Source organism: Phyllostomus hastatus, unplaced genomic scaffold (assembly GCF_019186645.2).
Source record: "Phyllostomus hastatus isolate PE091 unplaced genomic scaffold, TTU_PhHast_1.1 phas_contig_137, whole genome shotgun sequence".
NCBI lineage: Eukaryota > Metazoa > Chordata > Mammalia > Chiroptera > Phyllostomidae > Phyllostomus > Phyllostomus hastatus.
Window position 1 is genome coordinate 16066908 of NW_025333583.1, and position 12223 is coordinate 16079130.

General features: G+C 41.6%; 1 protein-coding gene across 1 annotated transcript in view; it reads right to left on the reverse strand.

Moving 5' to 3' along the window:
* The window catches only part of PTH2R (parathyroid hormone 2 receptor), a 56172-nt gene extending 54073 nt beyond the window's left edge, over positions 1 to 2099 (reverse strand). The window contains exon 1 of the mRNA XM_045855062.1: positions 1967 to 2099. Within this exon, the coding sequence (XP_045711018.1) occupies positions 1967 to 2041 (75 nt within the window). The 5' untranslated portion in view covers positions 2042 to 2099. The remainder of the gene's footprint in view (positions 1 to 1966) is intronic.
* Positions 2100 to 12223: the final 10124 nt, after the last annotated feature.

The window sequence follows — 12223 nt, forward strand, 5'->3', positions numbered from 1 at the left end:
TATTGAATATTAAAGACTTATTCCACACATGCCAATTCTGCTTGCATGAGTTCTCTTTGTTGTTCTAGCACTGGATCAAAAACTTGTCAAATATATGTAGGTATGAGCTTGGAGCAAAGATAAAGAAACTGAGGATCAGAGAAGTTGTCAATGTCAATGTCAATACCAATCACTTTAACTTCCAGATTTTGTTTAAAGTGCCAAAAATGGAATATATTAACACAAATTACCATTTCATACTAAAAGTATGCCATTTCTTCTAAAAGTAATGGAAATATTCTGTCCATGGTCTCATAGTGATTTGTTGGTGCTGTTGTACTAATAAACATTTTCCCGTTTTCTTAGAAAAAATAATCTAGAATACTGAGTAAATAAATGGTTAGCATTCACTTGCCTTTTATACAAAGAAGCAGTGTGTTTAAGCATGTTATTCAAATACCTTAGGAGACAGAAACGCAGGAAGTACATTAGAGATCACCAGCGTTCTATAACTATCACCAAAATCTTAGGCGGTTTGTTTTTTTTTTCAATTTGGCCATATTACTTTTGTTGGTGAACATTTTCAAGTTTAAGCATACCACACTTTTAAGCATCCATTGCTAATCTTTTTTAAACTGAATTTATTGGGGTGACATTAGTTAATACAATTATACAGGTTTCAGGTGTATGACTCTATGACATATCACATGTACATTGTATTGTGTTCACCGCCCCAGTTCAAGTCTCTCCCATCTCCATTATCCCCATTTACTCGCTTCTACCTCCTCTCCCCGCTCCCCCTCTGGTGATCACCAGGCTGCTGTCTGTGACTGTGAGTCTTTTTAAAATTCTTAATCCCTTCATAGTTTTCACCAGCCCCACAAACCTCCTCCACTCTGAAAGCTAATCTTATTAGTCAATGTATAGCACACACATTATTGGACTTTTTAAAAACAGAACAAGTTTACGGAAATATCCTGGTCATGTTAGGTTAAAGCCCAGTATTTAGCAGGGCACTATTTCCTTTCATGTTTGTGGTTATGTGGTTAAAAAATAATTGCACTTTTAGTATAATTGTAATTGAAGTTGGTCATCTGAAAGCCAGTAACATAGTATTAAGTTTATATAGTATCAGTGCATAAATCAATGCTTGATTTTCTCACTGCGAAGGAATTTGAAAGGGAAAAAAAACCTAGGGCTTTTATTTGATGGTCAAGATGCGCCCCCTACCGAACAGAAGGGAGTAATAACGTTGATCCAATTTAAATTCACGGGGCTCTTAAAACCGCACTACATCCACCAGTACCTCTCCTCCTAGTTCATCTTAAGAATTGAGTGTAAACTCTAGATTTTATTTGACACAAGAAAAATGTACAGGTGACATGTGACCTACACATGCGAGAGGCTCCCTTGTGAAAGCCCAGAAAATCTCTGAAGAATATTAGTTAGCATGGTGCGAAATCACAACCACCGCTATTCTTAACATTTACAACGGAGCTTTATTTGGCGATATTTTTTCTATCTAGTCTTTTTGCTTTGATAATACATGATTTGTTACCAAAGAGAGCCAGGTAGCCTTTCAGATAGTGGTAACAATCCGATCCTCGAAGTTTAAGTTCGCAAAAGTGATGGTAAATTGCCAGCAGACAAAAATAATTTATATTAATTAAATGGGGGCGAATACGCGTAAGAAAAGTTCCTTCACCTCCCAGCCTTGCCCTCCCGATCCAGAGCCCCATTGCTCCTAAATACCCCCTTAATTTGCAGGAGCGCGCGCCCCAGGACATCAAAGTATATCTTTGTAGCTCTACTAAAGTGTGTGTGAGTGTGTGTGTGTGTGTGTGTGTGTGTGTGTGTGTGTGTGTGTGAGAGAGAGAGAGAGAGAGCGCGCCACGGTCTCGGTATACCTGATTCCGAATCCAGCCGGAGGTTCGGAGGTTCGGAGGTTCGGAAAAGCAGGTGCCGCGCGCGGGTCCCGGGCTCTTACCTGGGCTCCGGTGAGGAGGCAGCAGCTGAGCAGCAGCCACCCCCAGACGTGTGGCGCTGCCCCCGGTGGGGCCATGCCCACAGCCTCTGGAGCGAGAAGCAGGACGCTCTTCTCGGCGCTCGGGAGAAGCTCGGCGCTCGCAACTTGAGGAGCACCAGACAAACTTATGGTCCGGAGAGCGGTGCAGCCGCGGAGGCCGGGCCTGCGGCCACCTGGCCAGGGATGCCCGAGTCCTAGCTGCAGATGCTCGCTTGTCTTGGATCCCGGTCCTGCCACCAGGCGGCTCGCGGCTCGGTGAGGTCTTCTGGGGAAAGCTGATCTCGTCCCGGCTTTGACTGTGGCCCCGCTGCCCCAGACGGGGAGGGTTGGCCCCGGCGCCGCCTGCAGGAGCAGCAGGGAGGCGCTCTCGCTCCTCCTTAGAGTCACTGCGTCCCGCGGCCCAGGGGACCCCTAGGGCAACCGATCATGAGCGCAGCTAACGCCACTCACGACTCGCACTATCTCTGCTTCCCTCCATTCTGCTCCGATCCCAGAGCCCCGTTTCTAGGGGCGCCCTAGGCCCTCGGGGAGTAATCCCAAAGTTCCCCACTGTCCAGATGTGCGCTGACCACCAGCCACCAGAGGCAGTGGACCATGTTTTCAAAGGTTTCCGAGGCCAGGCGTGTTTTGTATGTGACTGTGTGCTCAACAGTCTGTACAGCTCTCTAAATTTCTCTGCTTGCTCTTTCTTCTAACTACCATAGTAATGCTGTGTGTGTGTGTGTGTGTGTGTGTGTGTGTGTGTGTGTGTGTGTGTGTGTGGAGAGAGAGAGAGAGAGAGAGAGAGAGAGAGAGAGAGAGAGAGATGCTACTCCACCAGAAATCTCTGAGTCAAAATTCTTTGTATTGTTTTGTGCGTTTGGATTCAGGCATTGAAGAAAGACAACTGATATTCTTTTAACAGGTGTGTGTGTGTGTAAACACCTTTGTTTGAGGCAATGTCTGTTCCTCTATTTTTCTTAGAGGCATAATCACCAAGACGCCAGAGATCTTGCTTTATAGCAATTTGAGTTGAAGAATATTCAGTCTCCCAGGATCTGACACCATTAGGAACGAACGATTCCCATAAGTAAAGCACAGTAATTCCCTCATCTCCTCTTGACGGTGAGGATCTGAGATCTGTCACCATTGGCTGTCATTTGTGTGCCAAAGTGAAAACTGGGTTTGCTTTTAAAACGTCTAGATTATTAATGGCTGGCTAGCTCTGAAACACTAGAAAGGGATGGCTTTTACTTCTATTTCTACATGTCTGAAAATGTCCGCGCCTACCTCTATTTTAATAGCGTTGCTTATATTATGTATTGTATTATACATATGTATTATATTGTCTGATATGCTTTTTGGAAGTAGCAACATCTAAATAATACAACACACACTCATAGGTACATACCTGCAAAATTATCAAATAAAGTTCACTTTCCACTTATTCTACCAAAGATGTAAGATTTTGTGGGGTGTATGTGCTCTTTTTCAAAGTAGAGCCCTCTGTAGTCACTGTTAGCTAAAAGTGTTCAGTTTGCGTAAATTCCTTAGAATTGTTACCTGTTACATTACCCTACTCAAGCAGGAAAATAATCGTTAATAGTAATAATACCAATTGATAACATTTATTTGGTGCTTTATTACATTCAGTTACTCTTCCAGGTACTTGACATAAAATTAATCTTTATATTAACCCTGTGAGACAGGCATTATTATTATATTTATAGATGAGTAAGCAGACACTGAGTCACTCGCCAAGTTCTAGATACCCTACTCAGTAGCACCTGTCTCCTCTTTACATGATAGTATGAGCACAGTGTTTTCATATTTCTTAGGCCTCACTGAACACTTATCCAGCCAGTTTTTTCCTTTTATTTCTTTGTTTGTTGCACTTCCAACACCTCAAGAAAAATTCCCTGGGTGTGACAGCAGTGGCTCTGAGCCAAGGGCAGTTTTGTCTCCCAGGGGGACATCTGGAGATGTCTGGAGACATTTCCAGTTGTGTCACATTTTGAGTGTGTCACATGACACATTACCAGCATGTAGTGAACAGAATCCGGAGAGGCCACTAAGCGTCTGACTACTCACAGGACAGTCTTTCGAGAAAGAGAAACAGCTGTCCCAAAACACCAAGTGACACAATCGAAAACCCCTGCATTACAGTCAAAAGGGCAGCCACGGCCATGAGCTGTTTGTAAACTAGACAGCCAACAAGACCTCAGAAGCCCGTATGCTGGAACTCACCACCAGTACTTGTGAAACTCACATTATCCAGGCAGGCCATTTGTACAAACAGGTGTAAATCCACAGGCTCTAGACTGTCCAAAGCCATATTAAACTATGGTAAATGAATAATGTTGAATAAAGTTAAAAAATAATTACACAAATTGCTGATATCATCAGGATACTTGTGATCTTTGCCATAAAATATATAATTGCTTTTATTATGGATAAATGTGGAATAATTGGTTAACAGTATTTACAAGCATAACTTTAAAACCAAAAACCTTTGTGCAAAGTTACCCATGAGATCTCTTTGCAAATGACATCTCAGCAATCCTTAAAAGCAACGAAAGACAGGTAACAGCTTTGGTCACCCACATTCATTAAATGAAAAAACAGGGCCTTGGCGCTAAAGGGACTCAACCCAAGGAAAGCCCAGGCCCAAGGCAATCATGGTTATTCTGGAGAAGTTTTGTTTTGTTTTGTTCGCTGTGGCTCATTTGTTAGTTTGCTTTGGTCTTCTGTAGGTCCACTATGTCACATACTGACCACCTGCCTCTGAATCAGCTGACGTGCTTGCTACAATGCACGCTCTTGGGCTTTACCTCACACCTGCTGAGTCCCAGTCTCCAAGGCTGGGGTTCAGGAATCTGCCTTCTTAACAAGCTCCTGGGCCATTCTTTTTCAAGATAAAGTTTGCCACCACTGTCTAGACTGACGGACACACTCGGCTTAGTGTGGGCTAAATGGGCAGTTTTAAGTTCTGTTAGCCAAATATTTTTTTCTGTGAGCAGTTCATTATCCTCTGCAGCAAAGGGGGAGGAGTGGTGAGTAAACGCTTTCCGTCTCTGAGGTTACGTGTCTTTTCTTGCATTGCCGCTGTGCTTCTCTCTTTGTATCTGTTGGGGAGGATGGTAGCATCTGAAGCGCTGCTTCTTTCTTAGGCTCCAGTATTCCTCCTTGAGCATCTCTTGAGCAGACCACCCCCTGTCTCTGGAGACTGATTTGGAGGGCTTTCTTCTGGCAGCAAAGATCCCTGCTTTCAGCTGCTCTGTATTTGGGGGGAGGGCAACTGAAATGCTAACACTAGTTACTTAATTGGAGGCTAATTAATTAATTATCAATGCAATTTCCCTTGATGTTTTCTCTTGAGTCCTTTTAAGGATGGCTGCTGCTGTTGCTGTGTGTGCCTGTATGTGTGTCTGTGTGTCTGTATGTCTGTGTGTGTATGTGTCATCTGTGTGTGTAATCTGTGAGTGTGTAGTCTGTGAGTGTGTCTGTGTCTGTGAGTGTTTGCAATTGCATCTGCTTTTAACATTCCGGGAATTCCTCAAGAATTTTAGTGCACCATTCTCCTCCTTTGATATTTCCCAGTATGGTGCACTTTGATTCCTTAAAATATATATTTATATATATTCTCTAATTTCAATTGGGCCTTAAACAGAAAGGAGAAACAAACATATGTTCTAAGTCTCATTCTTGTTGGGAACCCAAAAATGCCTCGTTAAAAATGCTTAGTCACATTTGTTTATTATAATACATGTCTCAAGAGGAATTTTGAAATGCATAAAATGACAAAGAGAAGAAAAACCAGTCAATATACTTTACCTAATCTTTTGTCTGCTCATAATTACTTTAAAGCAAAACCAACCTTGTACTGTACATAAAATATTTTAAAGGATGAGAGACAAGCAGATGTGATAAGAATGTTGGGCCAGGTGAGCTTTATTGTTTGATTTTCTATACTTGCTATGCGTTTATTATGTGATAAAATGTTCTGAAAACAAAAATTCACTGTGATGACTTTTCTTGAATGTGTGCTTTATGTCCATCATTGACTATTGTCTTAAAATAAGTTTCTTAAATTGAGTTGTGTTAAAAATCCATGTGTTGGTGCACAATCACCGGAGCTCCCTGGGTGAAACCTGAGATTGGCCCCCACACACAGTGGGCAAGAGGAGCCCGAAGGAAGAGGGAGACCACCCCAGACTGGTAGATGGGCAGCTTTGACAAGCAAGAGAACCTGCCTGCAAGTCTTGTGTTGGGCAGCCACAGGAATGAGTAGATCTAGAATTCTAAAAGCTTATATAGAAGCTTTACGTGGGTTCAGTCACATATCCCTTCCAGATGGCCTCTAAAACAGGCAGCTCTCTCAAGGCTGTGCCCTTGAAAACAGCCCCCACTGTGGGAACGGTGGGCAGAAAGTACATCCAGAGGACAGAGGAGAGGTAAGGAGCCTCTGATTGTCCAGGTTCAGCTTTTGGGTCAACCAGTGGTCACGTCCTTTCAATGGACTTGTCAAACCTTGTGCTCAAATTTTAGGCTTATTATGGATGTTAGTATATTTAACCTATTTAGTCTCTTCCTTATACTCTTGCTTTCGTTGGTGTTGTTTGTTAGATTCTTATCCATTTAACAAAGACAACCTGTCACTATTATTTTAATAATTAGCTTATTAATAAGGTTAACTATCATATATATCTGTTGGCTGACTGTATCACTTCTTGGACAGTGATGTGGTGATTGCTGGGGAGCGGGTACAAGGGCACTAAAAGGTAATGTAAAAAACACAATAAAAATTTTTAAAAATAAAAGTAATTTAATCTAATAAATAAATAAATAAATAAAATCCCCCACTTCTGTGTCCTGAGGGAAGAAATTAAGGAGCCCACAACCTAAAGCCAGATAGCATGGGTTTGAATTCTAGCTCTGGCACTTCCTCCCTGTGTAATCCTGGGCAAATTCAATTACGACCTTTCTTTACCTTAATCTCCTCAATTGTAAAATGGAGAAAATAAGAGTACTTCCTTCAGAAGTTTGTTAGAAAAGTTCAATGAGTTAATTAACAAACATAAAACACTAAAAACCATGTCTTGTCCAGGAAAAAATGCTCAATAATTGTAATCATGATGAGTGCTGTTGTTGCTATTGTTATAAATAATTGTAGTCTTGTGACCACAAGCCTCTGAAACTGTGCCCCATATCATAGGTGGTGAGTTTGAATGTTTCCCATTTACGTAGAAAAGCACTGTCTCTATTTAGAATAGCAAATATTTTTTCAGTATAAATACCAAAGTGTTTCCCCAACTCTCCTTTTGGCCTAATTTGTGCGTTTAAACATTTGCAATGTTTAATCAGTACAGAAGCTTTCTTTGGAAAACTACTTTTATGTACCTAAATCTGTCAGTATTTTACAGTTTCTTCCTTGGCTTTGAAACCAAGAAAGAAACTGCATTCTAAAACTTAAGAGTACCTTCCCTCAGATCTTCTTCTAGTTCTTGTCTACTATTTCAAAATCTAACATTTTAAAGTGTTGATGTCCTTAATGGTGATTCCACAATTTCTGCATCATTTATTAAACAGTCCATCTTTTTAACATGGAAGATATTTTGAAGGGAGGTAGGGAATAAACGTTTACTTATGGCTGTAAAATCACAAGTTAAGCTCCATATAAGGCTGCTACACTAGAAGAGGTTCAGAAATTAAAGCAGGGTTTGCAGATGGTCTAATAGAGCGTCTTTCCATTTTACCCAAAGTCCATTCATCAAACACAGGCAATAAAGGGCCCTAGCAACCACTCGGCAATATTTCTTCTGAATGTCTGCTAAATTGTAAAATCTATAAGAGATTAGGCCTCCAAAGCTCCATCCTGAGGGCTTTCTGGCTAGAACTCAGGAAGTAGGCAGAGAGCAGCAGGCCACAGCCTGGCCATTTAAACACAGGTATCGACCAGGTATCTCATCACGGCAGGGAAAAGGTGCTCCACATGTAGGGAGAGTCTGTCTGGACCCCAAAATGACATGCAGTGGCTCCCACCCAAGTAGTCTCCCGTCTGCTTCCTCTCGAGAGGGTTGTTATTAATACTAGCAGCCCACTTCACAATGTCTGCATGACAACTAAATGAGATGACAAAGTCAGCGAAACTTTTATCAGCTGTACAGAATTACACGAACGACAGTAAGTTTGGTGTCTACAGAATACCTTCCTACACTCTCGAATTCAATGCACAGTTGTTAATATGCAAAACCTATTATAAAATACTCGGTAATTAATTGGTAACTTCAGAGAAAATAATGAAAACGAAGCAACAGCAAATTTAAAATTTTCCTACAGAGGATTAAAGAAAATAATTAATAAATACAGAACCCACTTCAGTCACAATAAAGCCTAAAGAAAATTAAGAAGACGAATAATTAGGTGTCAGGTACCATTCCACTTCCTCTTTCTTAAATCTACTTACCCGGGCTTGTCCTACCAGTGGTTTCCACTTGCTTCTTAACAAGTTAGACAAGACCCTCTTCCCTTACAGCTAACGAACGTCCCAGTTCGACCCTGCCCTCCAGCACTCAGACCTCCGTTGCCTCATCACAGCATCTCTCCGGAGAGCTTATAAAACATGTCTCCAAAATTCTTCGACAGTCCTCCCACTTGATGGGACGGTCCATGTCTCCTCCCCTTGATTCTGAGCTCTGCGACTGCTTGGCCTAGAAAATACCGTGGAAATGAGCCTTAACCTTAGGAAACTGGCAGCTTCCACTTCTGGGCACTCACTTTCACTCTTGAAACCGAGCCACCGTGCTCTTGTGGAAGTCTAACAGAGAAGCTCTCAGAGAGATGACTGAGGACCCCAGTGCTCACCCCTAACAGACATTCCAGACAACAACCAGCACCAGCTCAGCAGCCATATGACAAATGGATCCTCTAGCCCAAGTCAAGCTGCCTCACTAATGCTATGTGGAGCAGTGATGAGCCCTGCCCAAATTAACAGATTTTGAGCCAGTAAATGGCCGTAGTTATTTTACATCATTAGTTTAGGGGTAGCTGTTATGCAGTGATCATAAATAAACACCAACTCACCATCAAAATACTATTTCTATGGTCTCAAAACCTCACCTACAAAAGTTTATATGGAGAGGCAAAGGACCCAGAATAGTCAATACAATATTTGAAGGAGAAGAAAAAAGTTGGAAGACTGATGCTACCTGACTTTAAAACTAATTGTAAAGCTACAGTAATCAAAACAGTGTGGTATAGATGTCCTGGCTGGTATAGCTCAGTGGATTGAGCGTGGGCCTGTGAACCAAAGGGTCACCAGTTCAATTCCAGTGAGGGTGCAAGCCTCGGTTGCAGGCCAGACCCCCAGTAGGGGGCGAGCAAGAGGGAACCACACATTGATGTTTCTCTCCCTCTGTCTCCTTCCTTTTCCCTGCTCTTTAAAAACAAATTAATATCTTTTAAAAAAATTAAAAAGACATTGTGGTATAGGTGAAAGAATAGACACATAGATTAATGGGAAAAAATAGAGAGCCCAGAAATAAACCCACATAAATATAGTCACTGATCTTTGACAAAGGACCAAAAGTAATACAATGGAGCAAAGACAGTCTTTGTAACAAATGGTGGTGGGACAACTGAGCACTGACATGTAAAGCGTGAATCTGGACACAGACCTTATAACTTTTACAAGAATTAACTCTGAATGGATCGCAGACCTAAATATAAAACACAAAGCTATTAAAGCTCCTAGGAAATAACATAGGAGAAAACCCAATGACCTTGAGTATTGTGATGCCTTTTTAGGGTCCACTTTAAAGATTCAATCCATGAAAGAAATAATTGATAAGCTGGCCTTCATTAATATTTAAAATTTCTGTTCTGCAGAAGATAATATCAAGAGAGTTAGAAGACAATCCAGCAACCAGGATAAAATATTTCAAAAGATACATTTGATCATGGACTCATACCCAAACTATACAAAGAACTCTTAAAACTCAACAATAAGAAACAAGCGATCCAATTCTAATATGGGCCGAAGACATTAATAGACACCTCAGCAAAGAAGATGTACAGAGGACAAATAAGCATGTGAAAAGATGCTCCATGTCATAGGTCATCAGGGAAATGCAAATTAAAGCAACAATGAGATACCACTCCTTGCCTATTAGAAAGGCCAAACTCTGGAATACTGAGGCTAGGCCTTTGTGGGGGCGGGGCTATCTGAGATAGCTCTGTACCCTCCTCTCCAGTTTGTTGTAAATGTCAAACCACTTTAAAAAAAAAAAAAACCTTTAAAAAAATCTCATCTAACCGTTGGCATAAGAAGAGAACAGTTGGCTTCATCAATTGCTAGGTTCCTTGTGGCCAGGATTCAATTCTTTACAAATGTTGACTGGACAGATAATGCCTTTTTGCTCCTATAACTATTTTCTTCTTTCCAACATGATATAGCTTTCTCAGAGTTGACTCATATATCTGTCCGAAATGTCTGAAACTTGTGATTCTTCTCTAGAAATGCCACAGACTCACAAACACTAGTATTTGAAAAATCTTCCCATTTCTTTGCAATAATTAAATTGCTCTTACAAATCCATAGCCACATTTCCCCTATAAAAAATTAGTGATGAAGCCCTGGCTGGCATAGCTCAGTGGATTGAGCACGGGCTGCAAACCAAAGTGTCGCAGGTTCAATTCACAGTCAGGGCACATGCCTGGGTTGCAGGCCACGGCCCCCAGCAACAGCACACTGATGTCTCTCTCTCTCTCCCCCTCCCTCCCTGCCCTCTCTAAAAATAAATAAATAAAATCTTTTTTAAAAAATTAGTGATGAAAAGATCACTACTTCAGTACGTGGTGAGAGTTACATGGAAAACATTTCATTGGACTATTCAATACCATGGATTAAAAGGCCACAATTGAACTGACTGTAATTAGTGACTGTATTTATCTTATCATAAATAATAACTCAGTGTGCTACATTTTACAAGTTTTATTCATTAATGTGTATCCTGCCAAATATTTGTATTAGCAAAATATCCTGGTCCCCTGAGCAACTCTAAAAGACAGGCAAACTCAGGCACCCATTTTAAGGATGGCACCCAGTTGGATAGGGAACCTGTACCTCAGAAGCCACGGGGCTTGCAGAAGGACACACAGTCGCAGGCGCAGCCTTCAGCTTGGGCCTTGTTTTTGCAGCTGCCACTTCTCTTACCACCCTCTCCTACCCTGACGTCGTGCACGCCAGCATTTGGAGGGGACCCCACAGACCCACCGTGGGTCTTCTCATCCGCTTTCCCATTTCCTCACAAAGACAACTCCCTGGTATAGCCACATTGCTAAAAGGGATCCTCATTAAACCACAGGGTCAGTCGCATTTCAGGCAGCATGACTTGACCGTGGCCGACTTATTTTGGTTCTTTCCGCACAGGGAGCCAGCCATATGCTCTTGAGAATGTACCAAATTACACTAAGAAGAGAAATTTAACCTAGATAAGAAAAGGAATGGCACCTTCATTGGAGGATGGGTTAAGAAAAAACATTGAAAATTTTAATGTAGTTGTTTCTCTCTCTCTTGAAAAAGAAGTACAAGAAACCTGAAAGAAAATAATTTGATTAAGACTTTTAAGACTTAGGGAAGCGTGACAGTTTGTTAGCAATTTATACTAGATCTGTCTAGACACCAAAGCTCACCGTAAGAAGTAAATGTTGTCTTAAAAAAAAGAAGAACATATTATTTTTGCCCTAAAGAATTTATACAACAAAGCAGAATATCAACATAGACAAAAGCACGTATTACAAGAATAGCCACAGGCTGCGGTGTGAGGAGTGATCACTTGGGGGCTGAGGTTTTGGGAGGTGAGAAGCTCAAAGCTTCTCGGGTGATAAGGTGAAGGAACGGGCACTTATGTGCTTAGTGTGATGTGAACTCACCAAGAAGCTGAGTGTATTGTATAAAATATTACATAGTATAGGTATATTACATAATGCATTTATATACAGAAACAGGAAGAAAACTGCCTTGCTGGCAAGAACGGCAAGGTGAGAAGTCACAGCAGCTGGGACTCCAGTTACCTGGCTAAGATACGGAATTTGGAACGACACAGTGGCCGGTCATGCCCACTGCAAAGGTGACACATAAAGATGTTTTTGCAGGGAAGGAAAAATGTTCTGTTGCTCTGTGTAGACCAAAAAATGTGGTGAGGAGGAACCAGGGAGCTACGCACCGTGGACTGTGCT